Raw genomic sequence first — 15,287 nt, forward strand, 5'->3', positions numbered from 1 at the left:
TTAGAAATAGCGGCAGCCATCTTAATTTACATAAGGTGGTCAGTTAGGCTAGTTAACCCCTAATTGCCTGCAGGGCTAACAGGCTATCTATAATTCTATCTTCTGTCACTGCCCCCCTGATGGAGAACCCAAAAAATAAAAAAACAAGGTTAAGTAAAGGAAGTGGTAGTAGCAGTTGCCGACCCTTTCAAGAGACATGGACCGAGATGTATGGCATTATAGAAAAAAATGGCAGATCATTTTGCGTTCTATGTACTGAAACGGTAGTAAGCAGAACGTGGAATATAAATAGACATTTTGAAACTAATCATTCCCAGCTCCTGAAAAAAAGTGAGGATGAAAGGAAGGAATACATTTCCAGGCAGCTACACTTTTATAAGAGCCAATCTAATTCCATCCTTACATTTGTAAAAGGTTCTACAAATTTAACATCTGCAAGTTTGAGCATTGCTCACTCCATAGCTCAGCATGGAAAAGCACTCAGTGAGGGAGGATTTATTAAAGAAACTCTCCTAAGATGTGCATCAGTTCTATTTCACGATATGCAGAATAAAGATGCAATTATTAAGAGAATATCTGAGTTACCAGGAAATTTGGAGTGCCTGGATCCGATTACCAGACACTTTTAGCACCCTGAAAAATATAGCAATGGCTTTACTCACAATTTTTCCCTCTACGTACTTTTGTGAAACCTTATTCTCAGTGTTAAATAATATCAAAACCAACAAAAGAAACAGATTGAAAGATGAAGTTAGTAGCGCATGCTTGGGCTTGAAGTGTACAAAATACCAACCTTCAATTGAAGATTTAGCCAATGAAATTCAGCAACAAAAAAGTCACTAATAGGCAGATTAGTTAAAGAATTCCCCCTCCCCCTCACTTATCTTAGTTCACGGCACCCCACACAAGTTAAATAATATCAAGACCAACAAAAGAAACCGACTGACAGATGAACAAAGAAGTCACTAAGCAGGTAAGTTAAATAAATAGGTTTTGGTTTATTAAATACAGTTATATATTACAATTATACATTTTTGTTATTTAAACTATAAGTATCGTGAAATTATGGTTTTTTTTAATCGAAGTGACACACCACCCGAGTTATGCTCGTTTTTTTGGCGAATTTTGACACACCAAGCTCAAAAGGTTGCCCATCACTGTCCTAGAGGGAGGCGGGGAAGCGTGCGAGAGGGCTGGCTGGGCGTTTTCATTTCTCCGCGCGCGGGCAGGTGTGAGCCGGGATTATCCTAGAGGGAGGCGGGGAAGCGTGCGAGAGGGCTGGCTGGGCGTTTTCCTTCCTCCGCGCGCGGGCGAGCGCTTTGTAGTTAGAAACAGTTGCAGCCGCACGAGGTGGGGTGCTTAGTTCTGTGCGCGGCGGAGCCAAAGGAAGGTTCGGGGTGCACGAGCGGAGCCGTCGTCACTCTCTGCCGCCTCCCTTCCGCGCTTGGCTGTGAGATGAGGTTCCGGAATGGCAGCGCGCTAGTAGTACTCTTGTGGCTGGCCGCCTTGTTCTCTCTATCCAGGTACGGTGCCTGGGTGAAAGAGCGAGGTAAGTCCGGGCGCCTTCTGTGAATAGGAGTTTGGTACTTTATCCAGAGAGGGACAACAGTAAACACCACCAGCATTCTGGAACGACACTTTGTGCTTAGCGACATTAATAATACGTTTCCTTTCCCCCTTTTGGCAGCATAAAGTTTCCCGATTCTGATGGGGAATGGGTTTTGGTTGTCTGAACCCTTTCCCCAGTTCTTTTAACTTGGTGCAACTGAGGGGTGCCTGCTGCCTCCTGGATCTGCTTATTTAATTCACTAGCTTGAATGGTCTGAGGTCAGAAAATGCAGCTGCGAGGATGCAGATGTTGGTAACTCTACTCATATGTAGAAAACGTTCGCAACAATGTCATTGCTATGTGATCAGCTCTAATTTGGTAGTGTGCTGGAAAACCCTTTAATAAGCTTTCCAAGCACTACTAACTTCTTTATAAGAAATGGGTAATGCATCTCGAATGAGAGAAATGTAACATGCGTGTTTGTGGGAATTCTGTGCAACATGTGGAGTGTGTGATTATTCTTGTAGTCTTTGATTCTTCAAGTTAGCAGTTAAAATAATAATTAAAAAAAAGTCCCATCCAGGTGCAATGTATCTAAGCTGTAAATAGTGGCCAGTTGTTGTTCCTTGTTTTCCATGTATTGTATAGTCTTCCTCTCCGTTCTCCCATTGGACATTGCTACTATGCCCTTCAAGGTGCTTTTTATAAAAGCTGCCTTTTGTTGTTTCCTAGCCTGTTCTGCAGGCCAATCTCTATAATACTTAAATTACTCCTTTTATGCACAGCAAAATTGGTAGGTTGACCTTTGTAAGTGCAGAAAAGCAGCAAATATGCAAACAGTAGCACCTGATCGTGCTCAGCCAGGTCTTGTTTCTGAACCTGCTGCTTTTGCTTCTCTCTCTTGTTGCATTATAGTTAAGATTGAAGTGTAAAATAACTGTTTTCTGACTTCTTAATTTAGCAGTTCTAAATCTTTTCTTAATTCATAGCTTGATTCTGTTTTTCCTAATTCTCCTACTCTTTTACCTCTGTTAACTTCTGCAGCCTTTTCTGAAAACAACCTGTTAGCAAAACTTTTTTTTTTTTTTTGTTTAGTGATTGAGTATAATTCAGTTGGCTTACAAATATTTACCCAGTTAACTTTGGAATTTTTTTTGGAATGTTTCCCTATATATATATATATATATATATATATATATATATATATATACTAGTAAAAAAGGCCCGTTTCCGAAACCAATGAAACGGGCGCTAGCATGTGGCTTTTTTTTTTTGTGTATGTGTCACAGAGTTATTTTGTGTGTGAGGGTGCGGTGTGTGTGTGCAGGTTGTTGCTGTGTCTTTTTTTTGTTTTGTTTTGTTTTTTGCTTGGGGGTTGGGGGATGTGCTGTGCTGTCCTTGGTCGCTGTTTGCTGCTGGCTGGGTCGTGGGTAATCCTTCCAGCTGGGCCGCAGCTTGTCCTGTTCGCCCATGTCCCAGATGGTGACGGGCACGTTGTTTTCCGGCTCCTCTGACTCCATGTCAAGCGATCCCAAATATAGTCTGTGCTATAGGCCCTCTGGCACTCTTCAGTACTGGCATTAGGCATTTAAAAATTCCCCCCCCCCCCCCCCCGGTCTATTTTTGCACATACCCACAGCAGGAATATTCTTTTCTCGTTCCAGCGGTGGTTCTGTGCTCTCCGTGCTGCACAGATAATGAGCCATTCTGCTGGGGAATGCTCCTCCCTTATTGTCACGTAGTTTCCTCTGATTGGTCCGTCTTACGTTGCCTAGTGTTGCCTGGGAACGGTGTTGTGATGGTCCTTTGTGTTTCAGAATGTTGAGGGTGTTTTTTCTGATTGGTCCGTCATGCGAGGGCGGGGCAGAGAGACATGGTCAGTATTGTGGCTTCACCACCATGAATCCATGAACCCTTCAGGGAGTGACTGAGTGACTTCAGAATGTTGTCTTCAGAATGTTGAGGGTGAGTTTTATTATAGTAGAAGATATATATACTAGTAAAAAAGGCCCGTTTCGAAAACAAGTGAAACGGCCGCTAGCATGTAGTTTGTTTTTCTGTTATTTTTGTCTTTTGATATTAAGGGATATAAGTGTTTTTAAAAAAGACAACAATTTTTTTTTGTTAAAAGTTGTATTTGTATTGTAATTCTTTGTAACATTTTTAACATTTCATTCTAAACAATATGTTTTGTTACAGTCAGCAAGAGATGCCTCATAGTGTTTGAGTGACATGCTGTTTGTTGTTGAAAGTAGGTGCTGCCATTTGCTTTGGCTTCTTGAGCTGTAGCATTGCTGTAGTGAAGAAACTAAAATGAAACAATGAAAGAAACCATCTATGTCCATTAGTCACACAAAAATTACCAATCAACTCCCATATTGAACATGTTTAATGCTATTGTAATTGCATTGTACATATAAGATAGTGTCCTTTGAAGTTGTCATGGAATAATTGAAATGGTTAATATTTTATTTCTGTAAAAAATATATCCCCATGGTATGGTTATGATTTCTAAAGGGTTTTTATTTGTACACATATATAGTTGTGCATACATGCATTTTGTCATAACCAGAGTGAAAAGGAAACGCATCCCACTGTGTAGGTTGGGGTGTTTGACAAAATGGCCGCCAAAAACAGGATATTGTCCTTTGAATTGCTCACAGAAATGATTTTTTGTAATGTATGTAGAAAACCTATCCCCACAGTTGTTGTGTTTTGTAACGTTATTATTGTTAACAGATTTATAGTTTAGCAGACATCCATTTGTTTCAGTACTGGTAGTGGTGCTGAAAATGGCTGCCTATAAGAGCGTTGAAAGTAGCATGGAAATGGTGGGGGAAATAACAGCAAAGCAGCAAAGGTGTAGAAACAGAAATGAATCACGGTAGAGGCGTGCAAGCAGATGAGCAGCTACTAAAGTAGTGTGTAAAGGTTTGGTTGTTGTGGTTGGTGGGCATTCTAGCAGTGGAATGGTTATAACACGGTGAAACGTATTGTGAAATTTGGCGGGGGAAATAACTGAGAAGCAGCAAAGAGGAAGGAAGTGAATTAAATGAATGAGTGCAGATGAGTAGAAGCAGAGGGGGAATTGCGGACACAGAAAGCAGCAAGAAGCAGAGGGGGAATTGCGGACACAGAAAGCAGCAAGAAGTCGGTAATAAGTTTTTGTAAGTTTTGAAAAGTAAGTCCGTCTTACCTTTGTTGCAAGAAACTTAAGTAAAGCAATGTTGTCTTCCCAGCGTTGTTCGTCTCGTGTTACCCAGAGAAGGAGTGACCCCTTTCGCGTGTAATGCTCCTCCTTTCTTGTGTAGCAGTTGGCTGTGATAGGTCCATCATCCGTCCTTGCATTCCGTTGCCTGGCAACGATGGAGGCGCAGGCAATGAGTGACCCCTTCGCATGTGAGGCACCCCCCTTCTTCTTTTTGAGTTGTTTGATAGGTGCATGAGGCGTGATTGCATTCCGTTGCCTGACAACGGTGCAGTCGTAGAAAATGACTCCTCCTGACTGACGCCTTTGCCTCAGATGCTCCTCCCTTCTTCTATTTGAGTTCCCTATTGGTGTGACGCTCATCCGTGTGTGTTGCAGCTGTGATGCTCCTCCAGGTCAGGGCGGGGCAGAGATGTACTGTGCTTAAAAGTGGTTACAGAGCTTCGAACATACGAACTATTGAAGCCTCAGAGTGTGGTTCAGAACGTTCAGGGTGCTTTTTATGTCCAGTTGGGACGTGGCGTAGGTCGCAGATGGGGTGTGGCTGAGGGCGGTGGTGAGTAGTCCGAATAGCCTTCCCCACCAGGAGGACTACAGCAGTTCAGGGCTTCACTGACACAGTTGGAGGGAGCTTCAGAACGTTCAAGGTGGGATTTATTTATAGAGAGAATTTTTTATGGAAAGATTGCCAAATTCTTGGTAGTTTTTCCTGTGTGACTAATTTTTGTAATCTTGAGAAAATGATTTTACTACTACTACTACTACTACTTAACATTTCTAGAGCGCTACTAGGGTTACGCAGCGCTGTACAAATTAACGAATATGGACGGTCCCTGCTCAGAAGAGCTTACAATCTAAAGGACGAAATGTCAAGTTGGGGTATATGAGATTTCCTGAGAAGAGATGTAGTGATTAGGTGCCGAAGGCGACATTGAAGAGGTGGGCTTTGAGCAATGATTTGAAGATGGGTAGGGAGGGGGCCCGGCGTATGGGCTCAGGGAGTTTGTTCCAAGCATGGGGAGAGGCGAGGCAGAAGGGGCGAAGCCTAGAGTTGGTGGTGGTGGAGAAGGGTACTGAAAGGAGGGATTTGTCTTGAGAGCGGAGGTTATGGGTAGGAACGTAAGGGGAGATGAAGGTAGAGAGGTAAGGAGGGGCTGCAGATCGAGTGCATTTGTAGGTGAGTAGGAGAAGCTTGAACTGTATTCGGTATCTGATCGGAAGCCAGTGAAGTGACTTGAGGAGAGGGGTGATATGAGTATATCGGTTAAGGCGGAAGATAAGACGTGCGGCAGAGTTCTGAATGGCCTGAAGGGGGGGATAGATGGCTAAGTGGGAGGCCGGTGAGGAATAGGTTGCAGTAGTCAAGGCGAGAGGTAATGAGAGAGTGGATGAGAGTTCGGGTGGTGTGCTCGGAGAGGAAGGGGCAAATTTTGCTAATGTTATAGAGGAAGAAGCGACAGGTCTTGGCTATCTGCTGGATATGCGCAGAGAAGGAGAGGGAGGAGTCGAAGATGACACCGAGGTTGCGGGCAGATGAGACGGGGACGATGAGGGTGTTATGAACTGAGATAGAGAGTGAAGGGAGAGGAGAAGTGGGTTTGGGTGGGAAAACAATAAGTTCAGTCTTGGCCATGTTCAATGATTTTATGCTTAACTTAGAAACATGAAGGTCATGTTCAAACGTAGGAAAGGTGGATAAACAGCTTCTTTGATTTCACCTTGGCATCAGTAACATGAAGGCAGATCACCTGGGACAGGCTGAGCAAGTTCCCAGTCACATGGAAACCCTGATTTCTTAAGAAATTTTTCTGCACCACTTAAACAGTGGAGCTGTATCTGGAGAGAAATCAAGTTGAAAATAAATTTACTGCACATTAAGAAATACAGTATTTGAACTCAATTTGGATTTATTATTAGTGCTTAAAAAAGCACTTTTTCATGGTGGTTGGAATTGTCTTCATAGCTTTGCAATGTTTGTTCTGTCTTCTGTACGCAAAGGAAGATGCAGGACAAAATGAAAATGTCAGTATACAAAGTCAAAGTGAGCAAACAAAATGAAAAGCACAGGAAATAAAATGTATATACAAATAAAAACAATTGATGAAACAAAGTTTCCCTCAACAAGCAGAATTGAGTCAGGATGCTAGGCTGTATAGAGAGAGGTGTGACCAGCAGAAGAAAGGGGGTGTTGATGCCCCTGTATAAGTCGTTGGTGAGGCCCCACCTGGAGTATTGTGTTCAGTTTTGGAGGCCGTATCTTGTGAAGGATGTTTAAAAAAAAAAATGGAAGCGGTGCAAAGAAAAGCTACGAGAATGGTATGAGATTTGCGTAACAAGACGTATGAGGAGAGACTTGCTGACCTGAACATGTATACTCTGGAGGAAAGGAGAAACAGGGGTGATATGATACAGACATTCAAATATTTGAAAGGTATTAATCTGCAAACGAACCTTTTCCGGAGATGGGAAGGCGGTAGAACGAGAGGACATGAAATGAGATTGAAGGGGGGCAGACTCAAGAAAAATGTCAGGAAATATTTTTTCACAGAGAGAGTGGTGGATGCTTGGAATGCCCTCCCACGGGAGGTGGTGGAAACGAAAACGGTAACAGAATTCAAACATGCGTGGGATAAACACAAAGGAATCCTGTTCAGAAGGAGTGGATCCTCAGGAGCTTAGCCGAGATTGGGTGGTCGAGCCGGTGGTGGGAGGAGGGGATAGTGCTGGGCAGACTTATAAGGTCTGTGCCAGAGCAGGTGGTTGGGAGCCAGGGATAGTGCTGGGCAGACTTATATGGTCTGTGCTCTGAAAAGGACAGGTACAAATCAAGGTAAGGTATACACACAAAGTAGCACATACGAGTTTATCTTGTTGGGCAGACTGGATGGACCATGCATGTCTTTTTCTGCCGTCATCTACTATGTTAGTTACTATGTTACAATTGAGATGAAGTTTTCATGGCACTGGGACAGAACTGATCTCCCACACCTCAGAACTCAGTATTAAGTTCTAAGCAGCCCTTCTTACTCAGCTCTTCAATTTTTATATTCCATTTTGCTATTTTCACTTCCATTTGGTCTACTATCAAAGTTCTTCGATTATCAGTACTCCAACTAAAGTTCTCTCCCCCCCCCCCCCACCACCACAGATTACCATATTTTTGATGGTGCCCCCTTTGTGCTGTTCTGTCTGTGTTGCAGGGAATCCAGACATGATGTGGAACGCTGTATGTTCTCTTTGCTAATGCTTAATCCTGTTATTTTGATGGCCTTTGGGCATCTCCCTGTCATCAAAACCACATTCATAGTTTTTCTCAAAGGACAAGCAGGATACAGTAGTCACGTATGGGTTTCGTTATGTGACAGCTCCCCATGTGGGAACAGCTCTACAAGTTCATAAACTTTTGAGAGTATCCACTGCACATGTGTTTGTGCCATCTGCTGGTTGTCGTGCATGACCTAGTCAGTTGCTGTTTTTCCATGGATCATAAGAGTCACACTCATTGGTTGCTCCCTGTCAGCTTGCATCAATCATTTTTTTTTAAATAATTTCAAACCTGTCATTATTTGTTGTATTTGTATCCCACATTTTCCCACCTATTTGCAGGCTCAATGTGGCTTACAATATTCCGTTATGGCATTCGCCATTCCGTAGTAAAAGAAGCATTTGGTGTTACATGAAATACAAGGATGACAATATCACTGTGGTGGGGGGTGAGGCAGACGCTACCGCTATCACCACCCTGATGGATTTACCTCATTCCCTCCACCTCTTTTTTTCCCTATTGGCCACAGCACAACACCTGTTTCCCTTCCCTGGACCAGCTCACTGAAGACTACCCCCCCCCCGAGGAGCAGCAGCACTAGTACATAAGTATTGCCACACTGGGAGAGACCAAAGGTCCATCAAGCCCAGTATCCTGTTTCCAACAGTGGCCAATCCAGTTCACAAATACCTGGCAAGATCCCAGAAAAGCTCAATACATTTTATGATGCTTATCCCAGAAAAAAGCAGTGGATTTTCCCAAGTCAGTTTAATAATGGTCTATGGACTTTCATTTAGGAAGCCATCCAGACCCTTTTTAAACCCCGCTAAGCTAACTGCCTTTAACACATTCTGTGGCAATGAATTCCAGAGTTTAATTACAGGTTGAGTGAAGAAAAAGTTTCTCTTAGTTGTATTAAATTTACTACTTTGTAGCTTCATCATATGCCTCCTAGTATTTTTGGAAAGAGTAAACAACGATTCACGTCTACCTGTTCCACTCCACTCATTCTTTTATAGACCTCTATCATATCTCCCCTCAGCTGTCTCTTCTCCAAGCTGAAGAGCTCTAGATGCTTCAGCCTTTCCTCATAGGGAAGTTGTCCCATCCCCTTTATAATTTTCGTCACCCTTCTCTGTACCTTTTCTAATTCCACTGTATCTTTTTTTGAGATGCGGCGACCAGAATTGAACACAGTATTTGAGGTGCGATCGGACCATGGAGCGATACAAAGGCATTATAACATTCTCACGTTTGTTTTCCATTCCTTTCCTAATAATACCTAACATTCTATTTGCTTTCTTAGCCATTGCAGCACACTGAGCAGAGCATTTCAACGTATCATCAACAATGACGCCGAGATCTCTTTCTTGGTCAGTGATTCCTAACGTGGAACCTTGCATTATGTAGCTGTAGTTTGGGTTCCTCTTTTCCACATGCATCACTTTGCACTTGCTTACATTAAATATCATCTGCCATTTGGATGCCCAGTCTCGTAAGGTCCTCTTGTAATTTTTCACAATCCTCTTGCAATTTAACAACTTTGAATAACTTTGTGTCATCAGCAAATTTAATGACCTCACTAGTTACTCCCATCTCTAAATCATTTATTAGTATGTTAAAAAGCAGCAGTCCCAGCACAGAGCCCTGGGGAACCTCACTAACTACCCTTCTCCATTGAGAATACTGACCATTTAATCCTACTCTGTTTTCTTTTAACCAGTTTTTAATCCACAATAGAACACTACCTCCTATCCCATGACTCTTCAATTTCCTCTTGAGTCTTTCATGTGGTACTTTGTCAAACACCTTCTGAAAATACAGATACAGAATATCAACCGGCTCCCCTTTATCCACATGTTCACCCCTTCAAAGAAATGTAGTAGATTGGTGAGGTAAGATTTTCCTTCACTAAATCCATGTTTACTTTGTCTCATTAATCCATGCTTTTGAATATGCTCTGTAATTTTGTTCTTAATAATAGTCTCTACCATTTTGCCCGGCACTGACGTCAGGCTCACCGGTCTATAATTTCCCGGATCTCCTCTGGAACCTTTTAAAAAAATCGGCTTCCATGCTAATTTCCTGTATACAATCTTACAAGCTCTTCACGAGTGTCTACTTGTGAAATTCGGTGCTCAAGTTGTCTGATCTGGCTGAGACGCTCCCTCCGGAGCAAGCCAAATTAGTTTGCCAGTTGATTAAGCAGCAGAAGACGTGTCCAAAAGTTTTTGGCCCAGGGGCATTTGACATTTGTGATGTGGCATCCAGGATCTCTGCTCAGAGTATAACAATGCACAGAGAGTATAACCTTTTTTGAGAGAAGGTTGAAGAGGTCGCAGACCAAATCGAAAAACACACTGATACCATCGCTTCTCTCTCCTGACAGGTGTCTTCTGCATCAGCCTCCTTTCTTAGGAGGATTTTTGGTAAGCCAAGGAGGAGTTCCTCTTACTATCCTAGCTGTAGGTACAACCTTTCGACTTGCTAGCCTACTCAAGCTCAACCCCAGCGTGTTCGTTCGCATCAACAGTGTGAGCCTAAGGCCCCTGCTGCTCCCCAGCCAAAGCATGGGACAAGCTTTTGACTGGCTGCAGCAGAGCATAGCTGCAGTAAAAGTGTCTGTCCCGGACGACTTGTAGATCGGGGGGGGGGGGGGGGCGACTGAAATGTTTTCACCAAAGGTGACCTCTTAAATCCTCGGACTGGTGGGTTCTTCAAATAATCCATCTTGGATATACCCTAAATTGCCCACTGAGATCTCATTCATTCAGCTCTCAGCACTGGCAGGTACTTGCAGAGGAACTCTCCACCCTTCTGAAGGCCCATGAGCTTTTGGTTGTAACACTTCAGGAATCACAAGTATTGGATTTACATTAGTTAGATCTTCAAAGATTTTAAAAAGAGCTTTCTCTTCTCCAAATCATATAAGATTGATTGTAACCAGTTTTTCTCCAAGCTCGCTCCAAACATCTACATGATCGTTTAGTATTAGCAAGTAACTCACTTTACCAAAGTTTTTCCCTTTTTTTCTCCTTCAAAGGTGCTAGATTGGCCAAAGTCTTACAAATCACATTATCCCATGTTTCTAACATAATGGATCCACTCTTCCTCTATTAAATTTAATCGAATCTTCTCTGCCAAAACTTGAAAATAAAATTAAAAACTTCAAATAAAAAGAAAGAAAGATAAAAATGACCCAACCATATCAATGGTTCCCATTTTAAATGATCTAATGTAATGGAATTAGTAGCTCTAGAATGGGCAACAAAATCCAATTTATGACCCTTTTGATATGTAAATAACAAAGGGTCTAAAAGCAAATTTACTGAATCCAAAAGCTGTTAAAAAAAATCACCACTTGCAAATCCTCTAAATGCAAATTCAAATCCCCAAGTTATATCAGTTCTCCATTATAAAAACCAAACCCGGGGACAAATCTGCTATAAAATCTCTATATGAGCCTTCCTACGTACTGACCTAGTGTTAAAATACAAACATTCTCTAACCTCCTAACTTGGCATCTCTGCTTTGCCTCTATGTGGAAGTAACTGGCCACAATTGAAAATTCAACAGATCACTCCATCCTATCACAGTATACAGCACACAAGCCTCCAATTAGGCAATCACCTGTGTCCAAAATGGTGCCGTACACTGCTTTCCCACAGCCCCACCCAATAAACACATTCCCATTAGTCCCCTGGATACCACTTCACTGTGTTAACCACTCGTGGCCGATACGTGATACCAGAAGAGCTGCAAAAAGGTGGCTTTGGACTTGAGAAATGTAGAGCACCGAGATGCCATATCCACCACTGCCAGCTAGCCAACATTAAGGGGGCTAGCTGACAGTGGTGGTGGTGGCGGGGGGGGGGGGGGGGGGAATTAAGGGAAATGGGACTTGATATACCACCTTTTTGAGGTTTTTTTTAAACTACATTCAAAGCGGTTTACATATATTCAGGTATTTGTTTTGTACCAGGAGCAATGGAGGTTTAAGTGACTTGCCCAGAGTCACAAGGAGCTGCAGTGGGAATTGAACCCAGTTCCCCAGAATCAAAGTCCACTGCACTAACCATTAGGCTACTCCTCCACTAGCAACATTCCATGTAGAAGCCTGCCCTTGCAGATCTGCAACGCAGCCGCGCAGGCTTCTGTTTCTGCGAGTCTGCCCGACGTCAGACTCACAGAAACAGAAGCCTGCGCGGCTGCGTTGCAGATCTGCAAGGGCAGGCTTCTACATGGAATGTTGCTAGTGGAATAGAAACATTCCATGTAGAATCTCAAACAGTAGCAACAGAATCTCAATAGTAGCAACATTCCATGTAGAATCTCCAATAGTAGCAACATTCCATATAGAATCTCCAATAGGGAAATGGGACTTGATATACCGCATTTCTGAGGCTTTTGCAACTACATTCAAAGCGGTTTACATATATTCAGGTGCTTATTTTGTACCAGGGGCAATGCAGGGTTAAGTGACTTGTCCAGAGTCACAAGGAACTGCAGTGGGAATTGAATTCAGTTCCCCAGGATCAAAGTCCACTGCACTAACCATTAGGCTACTCCTCCACTAAAACACAGGGCAATGCAGCTGTTAATGTACCATTCCTAAGGTAGGTGAGTTTGATGTAACATATGATATTTCTTGAGATGGACAGCACTTGTACCACCATACTCAGGAAGGAGGTGGATGAATATGATGCAGCTGCAAAACAGCAGTGATTTTGGAGATTCTGCAAACTTCCAGCAAATTTGCAGCACCCCAGATTAATGGCAGAATAGGCAGAGGTTAACACGTACAAATATTAGGTTTGCCAAGTGTATTCTAGATTCACCAGACAGTGTTCCCTATTGTATGCAGGGATTTGTAGTTCTGATATCCCCTAGGAAAATGCCAGACTACAAGTCTCTGCATTCATTGTGGCCAGTCCAGGACTAGAGTGACACTATGGGGCGAATCTGGATCCACTTGGCAGTCTAACTTTTATAGCAGGCTGCCACTATCAGACAGTTGCCCAAGGTAGCCTAACCTGCCTACTGTTCCTACCTGATGTGACATCTAAGAGCTATCAGCAGGTCTAAGGAAAAGTACATGAAAAACCCATGGAGAGGATCAGGAGTCACAGCAGAAGACATGACAGATGATTGCACAACTGACAGAATAATGGAAACAGATCTAGGCTGGCTTTTTTTTTTTTGGTAAACACAGAGTACGCTCAGAGGCCTGACACTACAGTGTGGGATATGTGTGATCTCTTCCCGAACATGTGACTCAGTAGTCTAGCACAGGGGTAGGCAACTCCGGTCCTCGAGAGCCGGAGGCAGGTCAGGTTTTCAGGATATCCACAATGAATATGCAGGAGATAGATTTGCAAGCACTGCCTCCATGGTATGCAGATCTATCTCCTGCATATTCATTGTGGATATCCTGAAAACTTGACCTGCCTCCGGCTCTCGAGGACCGGAGTTGCCTACCCCTGGTCTAACGCACCTAAGAGAAGTAAACTTAAACATGATGAGCAAGACTGTAGGAAGGAGAGCATCTATCCCTGGTCAAAAGCAAATTTTCTAAGACTAGTATGTAAGTGGTACCCCCTAAAGATACTCACGATAGGAGGTACACAAAAAAAAATTAGAGACACACATATACTGAGGAGAGAAGTAAAAAGTGCATTCCTAGTGATTCGGGTGAACATTTACATCTGCTTCTTCTACACCCACTGTCACTCCTTTGATTGATTCTAATACTATTTTTTTTAGAGAAGATTTGGAAAAACAGTTTGAACCAGAGATACAACACTTTCAACCCATGAATGAAATTTATGGAATTTCAAAGAAGAGGTAGAAGCAGGGGGAGAGGAAAGACCGAGGAACAGTACGTGAGAAAACAGTGGAAATAGAATTACCTATTTTTAGTTTGTCAGAACACACATTGAGTCAGTTGGAAACAAGTTTGTCCCTTTCAGACATATGTTGACCTCTTTAAATTCATTAGAAAATTGCAAATTTTAATTTTTACATTTTTTCTCCCAAAATAATCACAAACGTGGATCTGTCAGTGGTAAGGAAGAATTCAAGATGGATGTCCCCGGGTCCCCCGGACCCCTTGATACATGTGTTTCAACAGTACATTATGCAATCGCGTATGTTTTGTAATTTGAGGAAAGGGGAGTACTGTGCACTCAGTTCGTTATCTAATAATCTAGACATCATCATCAAGCCAGCCTGTTCCTCTGATCCTATTCCCACCCATCTACCCAGCACTATCTCTCCTACTGTTATCCATTTTATCTGTCATATTATCAGTCTTTCACTTTCCTCTGTTCCCGATGCCTTCAAACATGCCGTAGTTGTACAACTCTTCAAAAAACCTTCATTGGACTCTACCTGTCCTGGCTATTTCCCCATCTCCCTCCTCCCTTTCCCATCAAAGATACTTGAATGTGCTGTTCACCGCCATTGTCTTGACTTTCTGTCATCTCAAGCTATTTTTGATCTCTACCTGTCCTTCCAACTATTGCCCCATCTCCCTCCTCCCTTTCCTATCCTTGAACGTGCTGTTCACCGCTGTTGTCTTGATTTTCTTTCAACTCAAGCTATTCTTGATTCACTTCAATCTGGCTTTCACCCTCTTCATTCACCTGAAACAAAGCTTGCTAAAGTCTCTAGTGACCTGTTCCTGGCCAGATCCAAAGGTCTCTATTCTATCCTCATCCTTCTCAATCTATCTGCTGCTTTTGACACTATTGATCACTGCCTACTCCTTGATATGTTCTCCTCACTTGCATTTCAGGGCTCTGTTCTTTCCTGGATTTCTTTTTATCTCTCCCATCATACGTCTAGTGTGTACTCTGGTGGATTCGCCTCCACTTCTATCCTACTGTCAGTTGGTGTATCTCCAGGGATCTGTCATGAGACCTTTTCTTTTCTCCATCTATACCTCTTCCCTTGGTACTTTGATCTCATCCTGTGGTTTTCAGTATCACCTTTATGCTGATGACTCCCACATCTATCTCTCCACACCAGAAATTTCAGCAGGAATCCAGGCCAAAGCCTCAGCCTGCCCCTCTGACATTGCTGCCTGGATGTTTCACCGTCATTTGAAACTAAACATGAACAAGACTGAGCTTCTTATCTTTCCCCGTAAACCAACCTCTTCTCTTCCCCCATTCTCTATCTCTGTGGATAACACTCTCATCCCTGTCTCAGCTCGTAACCTTGGGGTCATCTTCGATTCCTTTCTCAGTTTCTGTGTATATTCA

At 42.8% G+C, this 15,287-nt stretch overlaps 1 protein-coding gene across 1 annotated transcript in view; it reads left to right on the forward strand.

Annotated features, from left to right (window-relative positions):
* The first annotated feature begins 1,253 nt into the window (after positions 1–1,253).
* LOC115459576 (alpha-1,3-mannosyl-glycoprotein 4-beta-N-acetylglucosaminyltransferase B-like) overlaps positions 1,254–15,287 on the forward strand; it is a 317,839-nt gene continuing 303,805 nt past the window's right edge. The window contains exon 1 of the mRNA XM_030189387.1: positions 1,254–1,549. Within this exon, the coding sequence (XP_030045247.1) occupies positions 1,456–1,549 (94 nt within the window). The 5' untranslated portion in view covers positions 1,254–1,455. The remainder of the gene's footprint in view (positions 1,550–15,287) is intronic.

This window comes from Microcaecilia unicolor, unplaced genomic scaffold, assembly GCF_901765095.1.
Source record: "Microcaecilia unicolor unplaced genomic scaffold, aMicUni1.1, whole genome shotgun sequence".
Lineage (NCBI taxonomy): Eukaryota > Metazoa > Chordata > Amphibia > Gymnophiona > Siphonopidae > Microcaecilia > Microcaecilia unicolor.